The sequence below is a fragment of the Meles meles genome, chromosome 9 (assembly GCF_922984935.1).
Source record: "Meles meles chromosome 9, mMelMel3.1 paternal haplotype, whole genome shotgun sequence".
In the NCBI taxonomy this organism is placed as follows: domain Eukaryota; kingdom Metazoa; phylum Chordata; class Mammalia; order Carnivora; family Mustelidae; genus Meles; species Meles meles.
In genome coordinates this window covers 44,961,850-44,984,050 of record NC_060074.1, presented here as the reverse complement: position 1 = coordinate 44,984,050, position 22,201 = coordinate 44,961,850, and the positions used below count along the sequence as shown (strand labels likewise).

Below are 22,201 nucleotides of genomic sequence, written 5' to 3'. Positions count from 1 at the left end.
ACCTCCAGTCTCACCCAAGCCTCCTGATGACTACAACCCAAGCAACATCTTTGACTACAACAGTGTGAGAGTTCCTAAGTGAAAACTACCCAGCTAAAGCCACTCCTTAATCCTGACCTGCAAACTATGAGATGATGAATACTATTTGAGTAATTAAGTTTTGGGTAACTGGTTTTGCATTAGTAGTTAACTAATACAGTATGTTTGCTTTTTAATTTTATAATATCATTATTTTATTACTTTACATTAATACTATTTTTTATTTGAAAAAAATCAATAGCTTAAAATTTTAAAGTAATATTTAAATATAAAAGATATGCTTGATTTACCTCTTGTTGCCTCTTTTACTCCTAGCTGGAAGCAGAATTTTTCAAGACAGATGAAGTCATTTCCACAATAGTATTAATAGATAAGCCATTCAGAAAACCTTTATGATTTATTCTCACTTCCTGAAGAGCATCTATAATATGGTCTCTATGCAAAAGGAAAACACACATAAGCACCTGTCCTTTCCAAAGTAACACATTCTAAATATGGATAAGTTATCACACTGAACTATATTTTTACATAAAAATATTAAAACCACTGTAACAGAATTGTAGTCATTACCTGCGAACTTCTGGATGTAGTTCAGCCAGTCTCTTCATGATTTTGGTAAAGCTACGCAGATTCAATGTATTTGGTGGTATGAATTGAATAGGTGCATCAGGTAATAGTTTAGTAGATTCAATCTGTTTACAATTCTTCTTGATACCCTAAACAAACATTTTAAAGTTTTCTTAAAACAGTGACCATTTCATAGACACTTTAGCTTATTTAATTAAAATAAAATTTAAATACAAATGGCAAAATAAAAATTCCTAAGAAATTTACTTTGAGTTGGGATTATTACACCAAGTAGATTTACTTGAGCTGTGTTGTGAACCATGTATTTAAAAAAAAAAAAAGTTTCACATGTTTTCTAACAGTGACAAAATATTTGGAGTTTAGTCTAAATCAGCCTTTCTCAACTGGGATTCCTCATCTGAACCACAGAACACAGATGTTAACTATTCTCTCACTTTCCCCAAAGATAGGACATAATTAGTTTCATTTACAGTGCAGGAGAGAGGTTAATTCACTACATACTGGGGATATCTAAGGCTTATGGCATGGAGGCTTAATTCTCTTACTTAACCTGACAGAGAAAGGCTAGTTTACATAGTAATTACAAATATTCTATATTTTATTTACTAAATATGGCATCAACACAGACTATATATCCAGAATTGGACCACATACTGTGGAAGGAAAACTAGTTATATAGAACAGAAACCCCTCCACCTATGAATCTTATAATCCAATCAAATAGACAAAATTAAAATGATTAATTAGTATTCACCAGGTTATAAATTCTATGAAACCACTACATATCCCATAAAAATTCAAGTTAAACAAAGAGCTGAGACTTTAAAGTCTAGATGAAAAGACAGGGCAAAATACATAAAATATTATATCTATCCCATCAGAACATTATCATTTTACTTAATTGTTTATTGTCTTTCTTCACTAGATTTAAGTTATATAAGACCACATATTTTTTGGCCTGTTTTGTTCTTTGCTATTTTCCCAGTGCCTAGAATATTTATGTATACAATTGGTATGTAATAACTGCTGAATAAACAAAAGTTTGGGATACAATAGTTTAAGTGATAGTTTAAACCACAGAAAGGATGAGATTTCCAAGAAAGAGCCAAATTACTGCTCAACAACAGTAACAACTACTATTGAGTTGAACGCATATTCTGTGCCTGGCATTGTTCTAAGGACTTTTCTGTATTAAATCCATTTAAACCTCACAACATTTGTGAAGCAGGAACTATTATTCCCATTTTAAAATAAGGAAGCTCAGACATAGAAGTTAGGTAGCTTGCCCAGTCACATAATGAGCAGGTAGCAGAGTCAGGTTCTGCCTCTTATGGTAGAAAATAAATATTTTCTTTCTTTTTTTTAATATTTTATTTGTTTATTTGACAGAGAGATATCACAAGTAGGCAGAGAGGCAGGCAGACAGAGAGGGGGGAAGCAGGCTCACTGCTGAGCAGAGAGCCCGATGTGGGGCTCGATCCCAGGACCCTGAGATCATGACCTGAGCCGAAGGCAGAGGCTTAACCCACTAAGCCACACAGGCGCCCCGACAATAAATATTTTCTAAATAAATGAATGTAATGAATAAATGTTGAGAAGCTGAGAAAAGAAAGGTGATAATATCTCATGTATTAAATAAAAATTAACTCAAAATCTCTGTGACCATGGGTTTTGAAAAGCACAAATTAAAAAAGAAAAAAAATTGGTAAGTTGTATTCCATCAAAATTTAAAACTCCTTTAAGACAGTATTAAAAGAAGGAAAAGACTACGCATAGGTTAGAAAAAGTATTTCCAAATCATATATATCTTATAAAAGGTCTGTATTCAGAAGATAAAAAAAAACTCTCGGGGCACCTGGGTGGCTCAGTGGGTTAAAGCCTCTGCCTTCAGCTCAGGTCATGATCCCAGGGTCCTGGGATCCAGCCCCACATCGGGCTCTCTGCTCAGCAGGGAGCCTGCTTCCTCCTCTCTCTCCCTGCCTGCCTCTCTGACTAGTTGCAATCTCCATCTATCAAATAAATAAATAAAATCTTTAAAAAAAAAAACTCTCAAAACTCAATAATAAAATAAACAACAATTTATCAATCAATGGACACTTGGGCGGTTGCCATAACTGGGCTACTGTAAGTAATGCTGCTATAAAAATTGGGGTCCATGCATCCGTTTGAATTAGTGTTTTTGTATTCTTTGGGTAAATACCCAGTAGTACAATTGCTGAAGTGCAGGGTAGTTCTGTTTTTAACTTTTTGAGAATTTTCACACTGCCCATTTGCATTCCCACCAACAGTGCACAAGGGTTCCCCTTTTGCCACATCCTCACCAACACCTCTTGTTTCTTGTGTTGTTGATTTTAGCTATTCTGACATGTGTGAGGTGGTATCTCACCACGGTTTTGATTTGCATTTCCCTGATGATAAATGATGTTAGTGATTTCTCCATGTGTCTGATGGCCATCTGTATGCCTTCTTTGGAAAAATGCCTATTCGTGTCTTCTGCTCATTTTTTAATCAGATTACTCATTTTCGGGGATTGATGAATGAAAAAAGAAAATGTGTTTTATACACACACACACACACAATGGGATATTACTCAGCCATAAAAAACAATGGAATCTTGCTATATTTGCAATGACATGAATAGAGCTAGAGTGTATTATGCTAAGTGAAATAAGACGGTCAGACAAAGACATATATCACATGATCTCACTCATATGTGGAATTTAAGAAACAAAACAAATGAGCAAAGGGGGAAAAAAGGAGAGAGACAAACTAAGAAACAGACTCTTAACAATAGAGAACAAAATGAGGGTTACCAGAAGGGAGGTGGGTAGAGGGAAGGGTTAAAGAAGGATCGTGTTTAAGGACTGCACTGGTTGTGAGGAGTACCAGTTGATGATTGATTTAAGAAGCGGTGAATTACCATATTGTACCCCTGAAACTAATATACTATATGTTAACTAACTGGAATTTAAATAAAAACCGCAAAACAGCAAACAGTCCGATAAAAGTGGCCAAAATATGAACAGGAATGAAATGCTATATGCACAGCAATATGGATCAATCTCCAATGCATGAAGCTAAGCTGTCAGGCTAATAACATTATGTAATAGTCATTCACATGACACTCTGGAAAAGGAAAATCATAAGGAGAAGAAACAGTATAAGACAATGTTCTGGAATGAAGGAACTATTCTGTATTGTGATTGTGGTGCTGGTTACACATTCATGTGCAGTTGCCTAAACTTGAAAATACCAAGAAGAGTGAATTTTATTCTACATAAATCTTTTAAAAACCTGTGGAATTCCTATAGGACCCCAGGCACACTGCTGAACAGTGGAGAGGTGAGGGTAAAGGGGCAACTTCATCATTTTCCATGTAGTGTTTAAAACCCCGATGAGGTAAAATTGAGAGCATATATAATGACTATATTTTATGGTTTTAATGATTGTAAGCCAAGATTAACTGTGAGAAAGAGTGATGAGAGAGTAATTAACTACTTACACAGGAATACTATCCAAGAATAGGGACAAAAAAGACTGCAAAGTACTGGCAAAGAGTCTAGTTAAAGAGAGTCTACAGCCAGACCTACAAAGATCTACATTCCACCCCCCTCCCCAAGAGCAACTAGAGTTGTACAAAAACAGCTTAGGGTGGATCCACGGTTAAAAAGGATAGAGATTAACATTCTCATCCCCACTTCAAGCTCCCTGATTCTGGAGTTACTTGTTCTACCAAACTACTTATCGCAGTATGGCCTATACAAAGACCACTGAAAAGATCCATCAAGAAAACTAACCTTCTGGTCAAAAGGAAAAAACTCACTGTCTTGCTCAGATCCTAGTTGCCTTGGCCTAGTTCTGGGCAATCTTGAAATTGAGGAGACTGAGGTAATTTCTTTGTTGGTGCTTCTCTCCAAATTATTCCAAGTAACTTTATTTCCATTTTTGAAGGAAAGTGGTGATGTATATTCTCCAGGAGTTTTAACAAGCCGCACGTTTACGGATTTTCCATTTATTTCTGTCCCGTTCATTTCTTTCACGGCCATCTTTGCATCAATGTTTTTTTTAAAAACAAGGGATGCATATCTAACATATAAAAGCAGAAAACCAAAAGACTATTAATGACTAAACTGCCTCAAACTCCACTTTGTAACTACTGGATATATACATACTTTTGCCCTTAAAAATAAAAAGGTTACTATACTTACCTTGGGATTAGGAAAAATAATTATTTAGAATAAATAATAAAAAGAAATTAGGGGTGCCTGGTGGCTTAGTCGGTTAAGCATCCGCTTTTGGCTCAGGTCGTGATCTCAGGGTCCTGGGATCGAGCCCTACATGGGGTTTCCTGCTCAGTGAAGAGCCTGCTTCTCCTTCTCCCTCTGCCCCCACCCCACTCCAGTTCTCTCTCTCTAAAATAAATAAAATCTTAAAAAAAAAAAAAAAGCAAATTAGGGGTGCCCTAGTGGCTCAGTTGATGAAGCATCTGCCTTCAGCTCAGGTGATGATCCCAGGGCCCTAGATCAAGCCCCAAGTCGCATCAGGCTCCCTGCTCAGTGGGAGGCCTGCTTGTACTCTCTCTGTCAAATAAGTAAATACAATCTTTAAAAAAAAATGAACAAAAACGGGAAGTAAAAGACAGCATTTCTTAGAAATTCTCTTTAATTTTATATTAAAATTTAATGTAAAACATTTGCAAAGTTGCTATATGACAGAGTAACACAGATTAGTAGTCTTAGGACAATTGGTTATCACTTAAAAATTAAAATTAATCTCTATACACAAAACATAACCTTGAGGTGGATCAAAGGTTTAAATATGAAAGGCAAATTTTAAAAACATTTGGCAGAATAGATAAGATAATGTCCTTAGGACCTCGTCATGGAAAAACAAGGGAACCAAAAAAGAAGTTGGAAAATCTAACCAGAATTTTAACCATTTGATTGAGAATAAAGTTAGGCAAGAGTCATCCTTCTGAAATCACCAACCCTAGATGTGTTAACAGAAGAACATATACCAAATCTGGAAAGGAGTTGTTTTCGAAGAACAGACTATGGGTATATTGTTACTCTATGGATATATAAAGTTCCTCTATCTTTCTTTCAAAACATGTTTTCTAAATTTCCACATGGAATATATAATATTTCAAGTAATAAAAGTTTTTTTAAAAAAACGATTCAACAAATACTAAAAGAATATTTCACATCAAGTAATACTTCCAGGATTACAAACTACTTTAATGTAGTGGACTGTATTAACAATACATCAACAGGTCAAATAAAAAGAGTACATCATCTTAAGTGACTCCATTTGAGACAAAATTCAACAACAATTTTTTTTTTTGAGAGAGAGCACAAGGTTGGGGGAAGGGGCAGAGGGAAAGGGAGAGAGGGACTCTTCAGCAGGTTCCAAGCCCAGTACAGAGCCTGACACAGGGTTGATCTCACAACCCTGAGATCATGACCTGAGCCGACATTAAGAGTTGGATGCCCAACTGACTGAGACACCCAGGAACCTATATAGGATCCTTTCTTAACTGGTAAAGATTTCTTTATCTGAAATAAACAGCTATCCTTGTTAGAGATGAAATAACAAATGCCTTTCCACTAAGCTATCACCATTTTGTTTGAAATTTTGAATGTTCCTACAATGTCACAAAACAGAAAGCAGCATGATAAATACTGGAAATGACTATATGTAGATAAGGTAAAAAACATAAAAGCATCAACTAAAAGGTAATTAAAATTAAAAATAATCAAACAAAGTACAATTTTCTGAGTGCCTACTATATGCTAGGCTGTATTCCTATTTCTTTACTTATTAATAATTGTCTCATATTGTGATGAAGGTACTATTATTATCCTCATTTACAGATGAAGTGCCTGAGGTATGTATAGGTTAAGTAACTTGTCCAAATTTATTCAGCAAGCTACTGATGCAAGTGGGAACAGAACCCAAGCCATAAGTCATCTAGCTACAGAGCCCACTCTCTTAACTAATGCACTCTACTGCCCCTGTGTGAAATGGTAATGAAACAGGATTAAGTGTACAAAAATCAATAAGCCATTAATACCAAATTAAAAAGTATAATGGAAGATTTGATTAGGAACAGCACCATTAGTGATGTAGCTGTCAAAATGTCTCCCCCAACCAGGCTGGGAAAGCTCTGTGGAATGGCCCTTGACTTTACCGCCACTGTGGTTGGTGTCCACTCCTGGCACACAGCACACACTCAGTAAGTGTACCTTACTGAATCTGAAAACCTACCTATAATTAGTAGAAGAATCATAAATGGAAATTTCAGAAACTTGGTATTTCTGGAAATGAGACCTTAAATCAGCCTAAAAGAAAAATAAAAGTTTGTGAAAGGTAGAAAAAATGAAAAAAGAATCAAAATATGAACAATTAATAGATTTTTAAATGAAACTCGGAAAATAGTCCTGGCATACCTCAGATACTGAAGGGCAGAGACCACCAACATGTATCAAGTAACCTTTATCTTTTCGTAAAGTTTCAATATTCTTCATTTCTGCTTATAGAGAAACATAATATATGACCATTAATATTTGATATTATAAAAGAAATGTGAAAACTTTTTTTATTATTACAAAACTTATAAAATTATTACTGAATATCGGCACTAGTCTGAAGACCAAGATTTAAGATTTTAGGGCCTTAATCACATCATCTTCCAAATAAAGAGATTGGATTGGTTGATACTAAGTCTCTCATAGCTCAAAAATGGGTCAATAACATCTCATCAGGATAATCAATTACATCATAGTAAGAAAGGTGTCTTTCATTTGTCTTTGGTTCAAAGAAGCACTATCTAGGAAGGGAGATGTGCAGAGGACCCTAACTGCCTTCATGTCAATCCTGGCTAGGCCTTATGGATATTCCCGGGCTGGGGAAACATCACACCAACAAAACCTTGAAATCAGAAAAATATCAAAAACAGGTATATAGTCTGTTAATGGTAATGGCACATTAGAAAAAAAGGGGGAGAACAAACAACTTGATTTACACAGGACTTTTTGGGAACCACAAATACTAAGATTACAGATAGTTTTTTTTCCATTCTCAGAACGCATTTTCATGTCTCCATTTTGAAGAGAACTTGGTCTGAAATCAAAAAAGATCTACTGAATTGAGATTCTTTTAGTTTCCTGTCAAAACCAATACCTGGCACATAGGTAGTACACAGTAAATATTTGTTAAATGAATTCAAGTACTTTAATTTATTTGTTTAGTTTTTATATAATAATGGGATAGTTTTAAGTTTTATTTTTTTCACTCACTAATAATAGCCTAACACCCCCTGAGTGCCCCTCCCACTGCAGGCGGGAGGCCCAGCACTTCACCTGCAACCTAGCAATTGTTATCGTTTCCATTTTCCAGAGGCGGCTGCTGAGGTCTTCAGAGTTCAGGTTACAAATCTAGTTAAGTGGTGGTGCTGCAATGCAGGCAGACTCTTTCATCCCTAGGCAATAATAACCCAACCTTCTTCATTAACTTACTTCCTTTAGCTTGCTTAATCTCTTTGGTTATAATGTACAGTTGTAAAGAAGAGAGTGAAACTATTTATCTGTATACTTCTACACTGAGGTGTGGAGGGAGCAAGAAGCTACAGTGAATAAGCATTAGGAGACATATGTTTGACTCATCCCCTTCACCTTACACTAGTTGAATACAATAGGATGACTAACTACCCCATGGGCAGAACACTGTACTTGGCCCTGGGGACAGGTAATGAACAAACTATAAAAAAAAACTGAGCTAATATGTGATGTGGGAAGGCAGTCTATAGATCAGGTAAGATAAGTATATAGCATGTGGTAAGTGATATGGACAAAAATAATGAAAGGTTGGGGCACCTAGGTGGCTCAATGGGTTAAGCCTCTGCCTTCAACTCAGGTCATGGTCTCAGGGTCCTGGGATCCAGCCCCGCATTGGGCTCCCTGCTCAGCGGGGAGCCTGCTTCCCCGTCTCTCTCTGCCTGCCTCTTTGTCTACTTGTGATCTCTCTCTGTCAAATAAATAAAATCTAAAAAAAAATAATGAAAGAAAAAAAGTAGTTAGAATAAAGTTAGATGATAAAATATCATTTATTTTAAACTGTGTATGTGTATTAAATACATGCATAAAATGCATAAATGAATGGTAAAGAATATTCATAGTGGTTACTGCAGATTGAAGAACCTTCAGGTAATTTAAATTTTCTTATATTTTGTTTAAAAATCTTTTTAAAAAAATATTTTACTTATTTAACAGAGAGAGAGAGAGAGAGACAGAGCACAAGCAGGCAGAGGCAGAGGGAAAGGGAGAAGCAGGCTCCCTACTGAGCAGGGAGCCTGATGTGGGGCTCCGTTCCAGGACCCTGGGATCATGACCTAAACCGGACAGACGCTTCACCAACTGAGCCACCCAGGCACCCATTTAAAAATCTTAGTAAGCATTATTTAAAGAAGCAAAAAATTCCAATAAGACCATTGCTATTATATAAAATAAAAATCCATGGAAGCATACAGAAATAAAGTAGCATATATTTAGAAGTGATAGAAGGGCAATGATCAAAGATATTAGAGGAAATTCCAACTATTTTAAGCAATTGAAGACTATGAAAAGATGAAAACATTAATAATTTGTTCTATTTCTAAAGTAAGGGAAAGAAAACTGTTTTGATCCCTCAAGCCAGTCTGGCAGATCTGCTGAGGGTTAGGAGGAAGAGAGCGTCCAGGAGGAGCGGTGGTGTTGCCCTGGAATGGAAGAAAGGACTTGGACCTCTACTGCTAACTAAATCTGGGATTTACGTTTTTTAGCAGTTTTCTGAAAGAAAGGAACATTTCAAACTGATTTACTTTTTAGAAAAACTGAGATCTAAATGTCCAATTTCTCATTTTTTATAATTATAAAGGAAAGCGACAAACAAAATATTAAAACAGTTTAGTTCTCAGAATTACAAAATGAGCTACAGTAGGATTTCTTAGTAAATTAAGAACCAACCTTGTGGAAACTTTGGATCCCCTTTGTCTTTTTCTATTTGATTTTCTTGAATCCCTGACAAGTCAACTCCCGTCAGGTTTTCTTTAGCATCAAACCAGTCTTCCCTTATTTCTCGATAATTTTTGCAGTCTGAGAAATTGAACAGAAGCAGCTATGAATTATGTACAATGTTAAACTCTGATAAATTATTAAAAAGCTTCTCAGAATAAGTCAACATGAGGACAATTACTAGTTTTATGTAAAAATAAATATCAGCAAAGTATAAACCAAGCATAAAGATTCCTTGAGAAAGGTTTTTTGCTAGCCCCTGAAAAATACTATTCTGAGTGAACTGCTCCCCAGTTTTCTTTTAATTAACACTGATTCTTAGCTTACTAAAAGGCTTACATTTCTGATTTTTAAAGTATCCTTTATTGACGAAGAGACACATTTTTATACACAAATAATAGTAAACATCTTTAAAAAGGAATTAATCAGTACTACAGCTCTATTTCATTAAAAATTGAATTAATGATCTTTCTGGAATGATTATAATCTCTTCTCATAGAGGACAAAAACAAAAAAAAGTACAATTTACAGATATAAACTGAATAGAAGAAAGAATTTTCAGATTGGAAAATATGAACCAGAAGAAAAAAATCTGCATTATTATTTGACATTATCAAATATATTAAGTAACCTTACAGAAGCTAAGTAGATGGAATAAGAACATACTTAATGTTTATAATCAGAATGATGCCATTCAGTCAATCCAAAATGTTGGTTTTGATTTAATGAATGGGCATTAGGAGTATTTTAAACTTTGCTATTTGTTTTTGGGCGATTCACAGGACTCTTTACACTGACCTTTGTCATCAAGTTTCAGCTGACTAAAGTCTACATCGATGTCACCATTTTTCAAACCATCTTCCTTGGCTGGTGCACCCTGTTTAGGATGACTACTGTCTGACAGGAAAGACATCTGAGGATTAAAATAATAAAAACAGCAATAAACATGGACTAGCGGTTACTGCACTGCTGTTCTGTGGCAGGTACTCTCCACTATCATCGTTCAGTCCTCACGACAATGAAGGTAAACAGAACAAAATCATTTTCTGTAAGTGAGCAAACTGAAAGTAACTTGCTGCTTTATGTTGGTCACACTTAAGAGTTTGAACTCAGCCTGTGCATAGTGACTGCCAACACTACCATTATTTAGCAAAGTGTGGCACACATACACACAAGAAGTACTTGAAATGATTTTCAGAAATATTCATATACGGATTTTTCACATTAACAATTAACAGTAATATATTTAATTTAATGTGTGCTTATAGAATCCTTTTATTTATAAAAAGTGGCATTTCTTTCCCATATTTAATAGTTACTTTTTACCCATAAATTGATTTAAAAAGGAGAATCATTTAGGGGTGCCTGGTGGCTCAATAGGTTAAGCATCCACCTCTTGATTTCAGCTTAGGCCATGGTGTCAGGGTCATGGGATGGAGCCCACCAGTCAGCAGGGAGTCTGCTTGAGATTCTCTTTCTCCCTCTTCCCCTCCCCATCCTCCACCTGTTTGTGTTCTCTCTGAAATAGATGAATAATCTTTAAAAAAAAGGGGGGGGGAATCATTTAAAGAAAAATACAAAGTAATGTTATAGGTAATACATGGCTATGGAAAATTGTGAAGATGGTACAGGAGTAGCTGAAATTTAGCAACTATCCTATCACTGTACTGCTTTTCACACATAACCTGTTAATTTAATGAGATAGGTATTAAAATTTCATCCTAACTTAAAATAGGTATAGTCTTGTAGCCCAAACTAAGATTATATACCTGCATCTTGTTAAATATTTGTGGAGAACTGAGTTTTTTTTTTGATCAAGTAGAATGATGGAATACATAATTTGCTAAAGTAATTTAATCATTTGTTAGTATTAAAGTATATAACTCAAGAAACTAACTTTTGGGTTAATGCATCTTATTATTATTCAAGACTACCCAAAGAGTATAACCTCAGGGTTAAGACCAAAATCTGAAAACAGCAACAAAGTTCAGCTTTTTTACGGCACTGCCTCACTTCATAAGGAATAAAGCCTGTGTTTCTATCCCACTTCACCCGCTGCAGAGTGCTCTTACACAGACTGTCACTGGACACACAATACCTTAGGGGGCCAAGAAAGTTCAAGAACACCTACAAAAGGCATTTAAAAACTAATTTTGTCATTTCAGTAAAGAAGGAATTAAACTTTTGCCTTGTCTAAACAATTTACTAGTTTTAAGCACAGTGTACCAGCATGTCAGTGGCCATAAGTCATGGTTGCCTTAGACAGTTCAAGTTTATACCAGCTGTTGTGGTGGTCATTAATGTCACTGCCTTTCATCCTCAACAGTTTCCTGGTTTGATGGTCACCCTACTGAACAGATACCACTGCCATCTGTTTGATCAGGACACTGTTCCTTCCAACCAGTTATATCCCTCAAGTGGTACTACACAAAGACAGCTGACTGAAAAAAAAGATTTGAGAGCTTCTGAAAATTATGGTTTACTTTGCTTAAGCCATAAAATTACAGATTTACATTAATGAACTACTTTTTAAAAAATCTCACTTGAGAGAACGTCTTTTTTAGGCTTGAAGAGACGTCAACATCACGTGTACTTTGATTATCTAGTTCAGGATCTGCTCCTGAAAAGCTAAACAGACAAAGATTTTATTAAACAGCTCATCAATGTTCTGAAAAGGATCAACAGAAAACTTAAAGTTAACCAAATTAAGCAATTTTTAAGATCTAATGAATTCACATTAGATGAACCCATAACTTACACATGTGATTCTTCTTTCATCAGCTAGAAAGAGAAAAAGGAAGAAAAGTCTTTTAGTTTAAACATGTATTCTGTGCAAACAGAGTAAAGTTTTAATTATAAAACATACATACCGCGGAAGCAAACGTAGACAAGGTCGATAATAATTTTGATTCCACAGCCAGAGGGGGTAGCTCTTCCAGAGGCATGCCCTTGTTTATTTTTTCTTTTAAGCTCTCATATCTAACCTTTAAGTCTCCCAAAACAGACAGTAGGGCTGATCCTAATTCCTTCTTAGTAGAATCACTTGATAAATTTCTGTTCAAAAGTCAAATTTACAAAACTCCTTAGACACAAGTCATCCATTCAACACTATTATATTATATACTGAGTTCTAACTCTATTAGATTTGTAAAGACTTCTTCTTTTAAATATTTAGTAAAAGAAAACCAAAGGGGCAGAAGTTTTTCTAGGGGCAGAAGAAGCAGCCAGAAAGAATTTATATAATTCTTATAAGTATATATATAAGCCAGAAAGAATGTGGCAGGATGTCATACAAACTCTGCTACTGACTTCAACCATACTTGGACTTTATATAAAGAAACATCCAATCTGTCTTTTTTCACTGGATTCGCCATCTTGACATACACTGCTGCCTCTGCATGAAATTAAAATGTATGACTTTTTATTTTTTTTTTTTTATTTTTTTTAAGATTTTTTTTTATTTATTTATTTGACAGAGAGAGATCACAAGTGGGCAGAGAGGCAGGCAGAGAGAGGGGGGGAAGCAGGGTCCCCGCCGAGCAGAGAACCCGATGCGGGGCTCGATCCCAGGACCCCGAGATCACGACCCGAGCCGAAGGCAGAGGCCTCAACCCACCGAGCCACCCAGGCGCCCCAAAATGTATGACTTTTTAAAGTCCATTAACCCTAGACTGGCTAACAAACCCAATTACAATCTATCCCTCACTTTGCCTTTCAAAAATAAAAATTAAGGAAATTTTGTTATAAATTTAAAGCTTGTAATAACATTCTAAGAAGATACAGATTTAAAGTTAACAATCACCTATTTACCCCTGCCCTGTTCTCCACTACGAGTTTGTAAGTGTCAGTGCAGTGGCGATGACACATCTGATAGTGAACATTTAAAAGGTGCAACTCTGCTTTGATGGCTCGCTGCATGATTTTCTGACAGCACTTCGATGGCAAACTCTTCGTAGGCTCTTTAGAATGTTGACATTCCCTTTAAAATGAAAGACTGGATTAGGTAGGATTCCAAACATTTTTCTCTGTTAATGACATGCCTCTCAAAGAGATTTTAAATTTCTTACTATTTTCTGTCAAGTTTAAATCATTTCTATTAAGATGGAAGGGTTGTAGGAAACATTACATCTTCAGAAAGTAAGGATGTCAAATCCAAGTAAATATATTCTTTCTAGAAGTCAAGAAAGTAAAAAGTTTCCAATTTATACTTTCTTTTACCAAAAAAGGATTATGAAGTACAGAATCAACTTTATTGATCCATAATCAATAGATTTTCAACCTAAATCAAGCTTTGGGCAACATTTTTTTAAGATTTTATTTATTTATTTGTCAGAGAGAGAGCACAGACAGGCAAAGTGGCAGGCAGAGGCAGAGGGAGAAGCAGGCTCCCTGCCGAGCAAGGAGCCTGATGTGGGACTCAATTCCAGGATGCTAGGATCGTGACCTGAGCCGAAGGCAACCACTCAACCGACTGAGCCACCCAGGTGTCCCTGGCCAACATTTTTTAAAGTTATAAGCATTCTGGATGGACATGGTTCTTAAATGTATTGTATTGCTCTCTTTTTTAAAGGTTTTATTTATTTATTTGAGACAGAGCAAGTGAGCACCAGATTAAACTCATTAGGAGAATGAAGAATGAGTGAAGGAAAAAGTAAACGAACTCAGAGCATGAAAACCAATTTGACTTCTCTCTCCAAATCCCCACCCCAGATTCTCCACGGATGCAGAGTAAATTACACAATTAATTAAAATCAAGATTAAAATACTCCGGCGAAAACAGCTATTTACTTCTTCAAATATGTAAGTTTTCCATAGGTGCTACTTTGTGTTGGTCTACAGGGGGATCGAATGGAGGAAAATGGAATAATTAAATCAGTATAGATTTGGGTTGAATAAATAAAGATAAGAAGCCATGAGTTTCTGAAGGAATTAGTGAGATATAATCTTAATAAGTGAAAAGCTTTAAAGTTATAATTATCTTAATATTTATTTGTTTGAAGGCAAATGGCAGATCTCTTAAAGTCCCTTTTAGCTATTATTCCATATGTTTAAACACACTACAAAAAGAGCAAATTACTGTTTTTATTTTTCCCCAAGTGTATCTATAGGTTATACATCTGACTTACCTTTCAGGATGTTTCTTTAAGTCTGTGATAGCAGACGCTTTTCTTAATCCCAGGGGATCCTGGAAAACGTGATTTAAAATGAAATTAGAAATAGATGACAAACACAGGTAAAATGTAAAATCCAATTTCTTGTTTTTCTTTTTGAAATTTTATTTATTTATTTGATAGAGACAAGTAGGCAGAGAGACAGGCAGAGAGAGAGGGAAGCGGACTCCCTGCTGACCAGAAAGCCCAATGCGGGGCTTGATCCCAGGACCCTGAGATCATGACCTGCACCAAAGGCAGAGGCTTAACCCACTGAACCATCCAGGCACCCCTAAAATCCAATTTCTAATTGACTTGATGGCAACAGCTGCCACCAAAGAAGGACAGAGTTTGGTAGCAATCAATTCACCTTTCCCATCATCGAAAGCATTAGGAACCTCAGTTATAATTCAACAAGCCATTTATTTTATCATACACGGCCTCTATATAAGGTCAAATAAAATTTTATTATTAATCTTATTGGCTTTACCTTATTTAGGAAATTTTCATTAGGTTTTGAACTGTCAACTGAGAGAGATTTTCCCAATGATCCTTTTGTCACAGCCCCTGGCGCATCGTCATCATCCTGACTGCATGACCAATCTGTGTTACAAGCCACACTTCTCTGTTTCTCACTGGGCCATTCACCAGGCCGTTTTTTGTTCATCATTGTTATCTCTGTATTGCTTGATACAGATGCTACAGAAGATCTTGCACTTGTTGCCCTGCTGGTTGTGAAACAAGCCCTAAAATCAGTGCTAACATCCACTGTCTGATTAACTGTGACTGTCCTGTTTGCGGCATCTGTCACTAATTTGGGACATGTTCCTTCTATATTGTGAAAGCAAGTTTTACTTGTGGTACTGCCATTAGTAACCTTCAGGGAGTTATCTTCTACTGCCTGATTATCTTTGACTGCAATCCTTGGGAGAGTAACAGAAAAATCTAAGGCTGGATTAGGGCTATTTTGTAGGCTTTTATAATGTGAATATCCACAGGCAGAAATTACTGAATCATCAAAAATAGAGGTCCAGGATGTTTGATAATCTTTACAGGGTTGGAGTAACATCTGTAAAGATTTGTCTTGTGATGTGCGAGGATTTTCAAGGTGGTGTGACATTTTGTTCTCAACAATTGCATTCCCACAAAAATCTTTACTTTCAATTATTTGACATTTCATTTTGCCAGTATACATTTTAGTTTTTAATGTTTTTTGAGGATTCAAAAAACCACTCTTAGATTGAGATTCCTGGTTCTCAAGTGGACTACTCCCTAGTACAATTTCATCAAAGACTGTGTGGTACATCAAACTCATCTCTTGTTCCTTATGCATTTCATGCTTTGGTTCATGATATTCTCTTAACACAATGGAATTCTGAAACTTGGAGACATGAGGTGCATCTTCTTGTCCACAAACATCAATTGAATCTAGAGAGATGCTACAATTACTTTCCAATTTAACATGATTACCTTCCAGATTGCTAGCACATTCAACTTCATAACCTGAATTTCTCAATCCGACAATTTCCAGATTAGGTATGTTCAATGTTTTCTTTTGGTCAAATGATAAAGAAGTACTTATGTATTCTTGCTCTTCTGCACTGTGATATTCCTGCTGTGAGTCTTCATCTATATCATGTTTTTGTGCATCTTCAGCAGTTTCTTTATAATCATCATCTGAAATCTTACAGGTTCTTTCAGAGCCAATAATCTTATTATCTTGATATTCCAAAATATCAAAAAATACCCCTTCTCTTTTCTGCATTTCAGAATCTAATTCTGAATTTAAATGAATGAGATTTTCATTCTTTAGTTTTGACTCTGAATAATGTACAGAGTATGTTTCATTCAAGAAAGCAAAGTCAATACTGTCCTCAAATTCGCCGGACTGAGAGAGATTGCTCTCCATGTTAGGATCTGGACTCCCGGTACAAGATAGCTCCAATAAATCCATTCGGTCAGTACTGTTGACTTCTTTGTCACTAGCTCTTTGTTCTACTGCCAAGGAATCCCAGTCATCATCAAGAAAAGCCAATTTAGCTTTGCTACAACCACTGGAAGATAATAACAAATCTTCTTTCTTAGGATTAGAAGGCACATCTGATTTAAAAAAAAAAGAAGAAGAAAATGTTGGCATCACTAACATTACAGAAGCTAAACACTAGAAAAGACCTTAGATCTGCTCTGATCAAAGCTCTTCCCAATATAGGAATACTTTTTACATTACCCTTGACAACTAACCCTTATGTTTGCTGCTATGAACTAAGTTTTGTCCTCCTCAAAATCTGTATACCTGTCGAAGCCTTAACTTCCAGTGTGACAATAATTGTTGATGGGCCCTTGGGGAGGTAATCAGGGCTAGATAAGTTCATGAGGATGGAGCCTTCAGGATGAGATAAGTGCCTCAAGATGGGATAAATGCCAGAGATCTTGCTCTTCCCTTCTACCATGTGAGGACACTGTAAGAAGGTAGCCATCCACAAGCTAGGAAGAGAGTCCTTACCAGAACCTGACCATGCCACACCCTAATTTGGATTTCTAGACTTGAGAACTGTGAAAAAATAAACATATGTTGTCTAAGCCACTCAGTCTATGGTATTTTGTTATAGTAGCCCCAGTTGGCTAGAAAATAGCCAAGATTCTTCTTGAATTCTTTCAATGGCTAGGCGTTTGCTATTTATAAGGCAGCTGCTCTGTAATCTTTATTTTTTTTTTAAGGTTTTATTTATTTATTTGAGAGAGAGAGGGAGACAAAGAGAGATAGAGCAAGAGAGGGAAGAGGGTCAGAGGGAGAAGCAGACTCCCTGCTCAGCAGGGAGCCCAATGCAGGACTGGATCCCAGGACTCCAGGATCCTGACCTGAGCCAAAGGCAGTTGCTTAACCAACTGAGCCACCCAGGAGCCCCTACTGCTCTGTAATCTTTGGATGCCCCCTAATGACAGCCTTAGGCTTTACAGAAACAAAGGAAAAAAGACATTGGCATTGTACCCAAACAGTTTTCCTCAGGGTCACAGATAAGAAAAAGGACACTTACATGTAATACAGTGATAGAGTTGTGTTAATGAGCAGGAAAATGCTCCAGAAGAAAGAAGTGGTAAACTTCTGAGGAAATTTACATTTAAAAAAGTGTTTTGAAACAAAATAGTTATTTCAGGCAAATCAAAAAGCATGCACATAGAAAGTCAGCTACATGAAAGAACATGGCATTTTCAGGAAATTATAAGCCATTTTGGAATAAAACACCTCTATGGAACTAACAGGAGCTAAGAACAGAAAGAGGCCTTTTATGATGTGCTAAGAAGTATGGCTCTTACTCTAAGGCAACAGACAGTTACTGAAAGCTTCTTAAAAGGGTAGTCACGTGAATAGAATAAGTTTAAATACCCCTGACAACAATGAGGAAAAAAAGCTTGAAGAGGAGACTGAGGCAGAAAGACTAAGTACAGAAGAGGGATGAAAAGATGGAACTAGGATAAAAGTGCCATACTGACAAGACTTGGGGGTTGATTAGGAATGGGAAATGAAGGAGAGAAAATGGCTTTTGAAGTTTTTTGGACTAAGAACATAATCAGAACCATGTTTTATATCAAGATCCAGTACACACACATATGGATATATGTAAGTGAAACAAAAATCCTACAGAACAGTAACTACTCTATGTCTAATGCACTTTGGTATTTTCTAGTCCGTTTAACTTATTTTTAAAAAGCTGATCACAATCAGCTAAACTGATTTCATGACTACCAACTGGCTATCACCTTCCTGGACATCATTCTGAGATAATGCTAAGGTTTACAACTTGGTATTACAGTTGAATGGGAGTATTTGGAGCTAAAGGAATAGAGGCACTTTATAAAGAGGAATTGAGAGAGCAAGGTAGGGGAGGGAGGAGATAACAAGGGGTCAGCTGCAAGCAAGTGGCCTTTGAGGTCAGTGATAAAACACCCACATGTGAATAACTTTTTTTATTTTTATCTTTTAAGGTTTTTATTTTTACTTATTTGACAGACAGAGATCACAAGCAGGCAGAGAGGAAGGGAAGCAGCATCCCTGCTGAGCAGGGAGCCCGATGCGGGGCTTGATCCCAGGACCCTGGGATCATGACCTGAGTCAAAGGCAAAGGCTTTAACCTACTGAGCCACCCAGGCACCCCCACATGTGAATATCTGATAAACCATTATAAATATGGGGTTGGAGCAAAGGCTAGAAGTGTCAGCTTCACTTTTAAATTTATTTGTTTTTCTTAGGGATTCGTATAGGAGTTAGTTATGTATTCTGGATACTAATTCTTTGTTTTTCATATTTATGAGATTTTTTCCTAGTTTATTGCTTATCTTTTAACTTTCTATAAAATCTTAGACTATGTTTTTTAAGATTACTTAAATTAAAATTAAAAATTTTAATTTAAAAAATTAAAATTAAAGTCTGACTTCTGGCTTTTATCACTCTAGCCTTCTCTACCACAGGATTATAAAAGTATTCTTCTATGTTTTATTCTACTGTGTGTGTGTTAAAACCACATATATTCATAAGCACACAAAACTCAGTCATCTTGCTTTTTATGTTCTTGCTATTTCTTGTTTTCTCATCTACCAATAAACACAGAAAAATTTCAGATTTGTGTGAAGACAAAACATCTACAACTTGGGTAGCAGAGACCAACCTGCCCACCTTCCACTTTACTCCCTGAAGCCCTGGCTGAATAGAAACCCTCTCTTCTGGCTCACCTTTTCTTTCCTAAATCTTCCATCTATCCGAGGGGTCCTGTGTAGGCTGTGCATATTCACCAGAAATCACCTGAGTTTGCTAAATTAAAAACATGCTGAATCTTACCACTTTACTAAGAGGAAGGCTTAAAAAGTAGCAACACTGGAGGGGGAACTAACTAACCCATTTACATTTAGCATCTTCCCACCCAGAATAAAGCCAACTGGCCCAGCCCCTCACCTTTCTGGATGTTTCCTCCATTATAGTGGGAGCCTTTACCAGAAGTTGTCTCCACCACTGCAGTAGTCTGCATCTCTCAAGGATGGGCACTCTAGAAGAGGGATAAATATCAAACTATTATCAAATTTGGCATTATATTTAAAAAACTATTAGAAAATCAAGAATTTGACAAAATGACAATTATGATCAGAGATTCTAATACAAGAGGGCTGATAAAACTGGTAGAACATTTGAATAACTTTTGTAAAAGCATGAACTGACAGCTAAGTAATAAATTATATTATTTAAACAGACATGGCACATTCTTTTAAAATTTCGAAGGAACATTAAAGGACAAACAACATATTAAGCTACTAAAACCTTTACTCCAAAAAACAGAGTACTGAAGGCTATAGCGTGACCCACTGATTTCAAACCTGGATCAAAAATGTTTCAAAACAAATTATAGACCTATTAAAGCCCGATGAAACAGTATATCCCTATCCATACAATGGAGTATCTTTCAGCAACAAAAGGAACAAACTAACTGAAGCATATAATCTCATGAAATAACCCCAAAAACGTGTTGAAAGAAAGAAGTTGGACAAGAGATCATATAATGATGATTCCATTTAAATGCAATGTATAGAAAAAAACAAATTTATAGAGACAGAAAATAGAATAATGGTCGCCTCAGTAGGAGATGGGAAAAGGGGTTAACTGTAAATGGGTATAAGGGATTTTACTGGAGGGATTAAAATGTTCTAAAGCTGATTTATCGTATGATGTTTGCACCACTTGGTAAAGTTACTAAAACTGAACTGTGTATCTGAAAGGAGTAAAATATACCTCAATAAAGCTGTTTTTAAAAAGTCACTGACAAGGACTCTTTGAATCCAGCTGCCACGTGGGGAAGTCCAAGCTAGTCACTTATAGGAAAGTCAAGGCACCCCAATGGATACATGAGTGATTCCAGAGGGTACCAGCAGAAGAAATATCCAGCCAACCCACGCCATCATTTTAGGCCTTCTGGCCCCTAGTTATCTTCCCTGTCTATAGATCTAAAAAGATAAGGCATTGTCATCAGTGGAAGGTTCTTGAGGAGTTTGAAAAAAACTGATTTTGTTCTAATTCTCAATGAACTATTTCAATTAATGATCCTGAACAAATCATCTAAGTTCACTCGGCCTGCGCCACAATGAGAAGACATTATAGCTGACCTTTGAACACAGAGGTACCAAGCCCCCATGTGTAACTCTGAGTCCCTCAAAACTTAACAATAGTCTGCTATTGACTGGAAGCCTTACCAATAACCTAAACATTTGCAGAACACATATTTTGTATATGTGTTATATATAGTATTCTCACAATAAAGTAAGCTAGAGGAAAAAAATGTCATTACCAATTTAATGGGGGGGGGTGCACAACTCGTGATTTTGGCTCAAGTCATGATCTCAGGGTCATGAAATCAAAGCCCGGGTTGGGTTCCACACTGAACATGAAGCCTGCTTCTGAAGATTCTCTCTCTCTCTTGGGGTGCCTGGGTGGCTCAGTGGGTTAAAGCCTCTGCCTTCGGTTCAGGTCATGATCCCAGGGTCCTGGGATCGAGCACATCAGGTTCTCTGCTCAGGGAGCCTGCTTCTCTTCCTCTCTCTCTCTCTGCCTGCCTCTCTGCCTACCTGTGATCTCTGTCAAATAAATAAATAAAATCTTAAAAGAAAAAAAAGATTCTCTCCCCCTCTTCCCTCTTGTTCGCTTTCTCTCTTTAAAAAAAAAGGGGGGGCACGTGGGTGGCTCAGTCAATTGGGTGTCTGCCTTTGCCTTGGGTTGTGGTCCTGGGGTCCCGGGATTGGGCTTTGTATTAGGCTCCCTAATTTGCAGGGAGTCTGTTTCTCCCTCTCCCCCACCCCTCCCCACCACTTGTGCTCTCACTATCTCTCTCAAATGAATAAAATTTTTTCAAAAAATTAAAAATTAAAAAAATTAAAAACAAAAAAATGCCATAATGAAGATACATTTATAGTACAGTATAATATCAAAAAAGTCTGCATATAAGTGGCCCCCCACAGTTCAAACCCACGTTGTTCGGTTCAACTGTATAAGGCAGAGAGCTTACTTCATGGAGACAGTCTGTCTGGCTTTGAATCCTGACTTAGCTACTTAATAAATGGTACAAACTTCAAGAACTGAAAACAAATTAATGACAATGAGAGCAGAGAGTTCCAAAATATATGGGACCTGGCTAAAGTTATAACCACAAGACACAACTTTAGATACTTATTATTAAGTCTAGCTAAATAGACTAATAAGAGGTCAACTCAAGAATCTAGAAAACAGTTGTAGTACTTAGATAAAAAAAAGAGTTAGTTAAGACAAAAGGAGAAGTGACCAATTTGAAAAGAGTAAAAGTGGTAACTAAAACTAAGCTATTCTTTGAAAAAAAAATA

General features: G+C 36.4%; 1 protein-coding gene across 1 annotated transcript; it reads right to left on the bottom strand.

Moving 5' to 3' along the window:
• Window positions 1-350: 350 nt before the first annotated feature.
• On the bottom strand, window positions 351-19,848 carry RBM44 (RNA binding motif protein 44). The gene is made up of 14 exons (XM_046019893.1): window positions 19,776-19,848; window positions 15,318-16,927; window positions 14,804-14,862; window positions 13,480-13,656; window positions 12,548-12,731; window positions 12,436-12,458; window positions 12,221-12,305; window positions 10,476-10,590; window positions 9,630-9,758; window positions 7,077-7,156; window positions 6,895-6,968; window positions 4,425-4,713; window positions 610-755; window positions 351-474 (listed from the first exon to the last, which is right to left on the bottom strand). The coding sequence occupies exons 1-14, from the start codon at window positions 19,846-19,848 to the stop codon at window positions 351-353; spliced, it is 3,168 nt and encodes a 1,055-aa protein (XP_045875849.1).
• Between the last annotated feature and the right edge of the window lie 2,353 nt (window positions 19,849-22,201).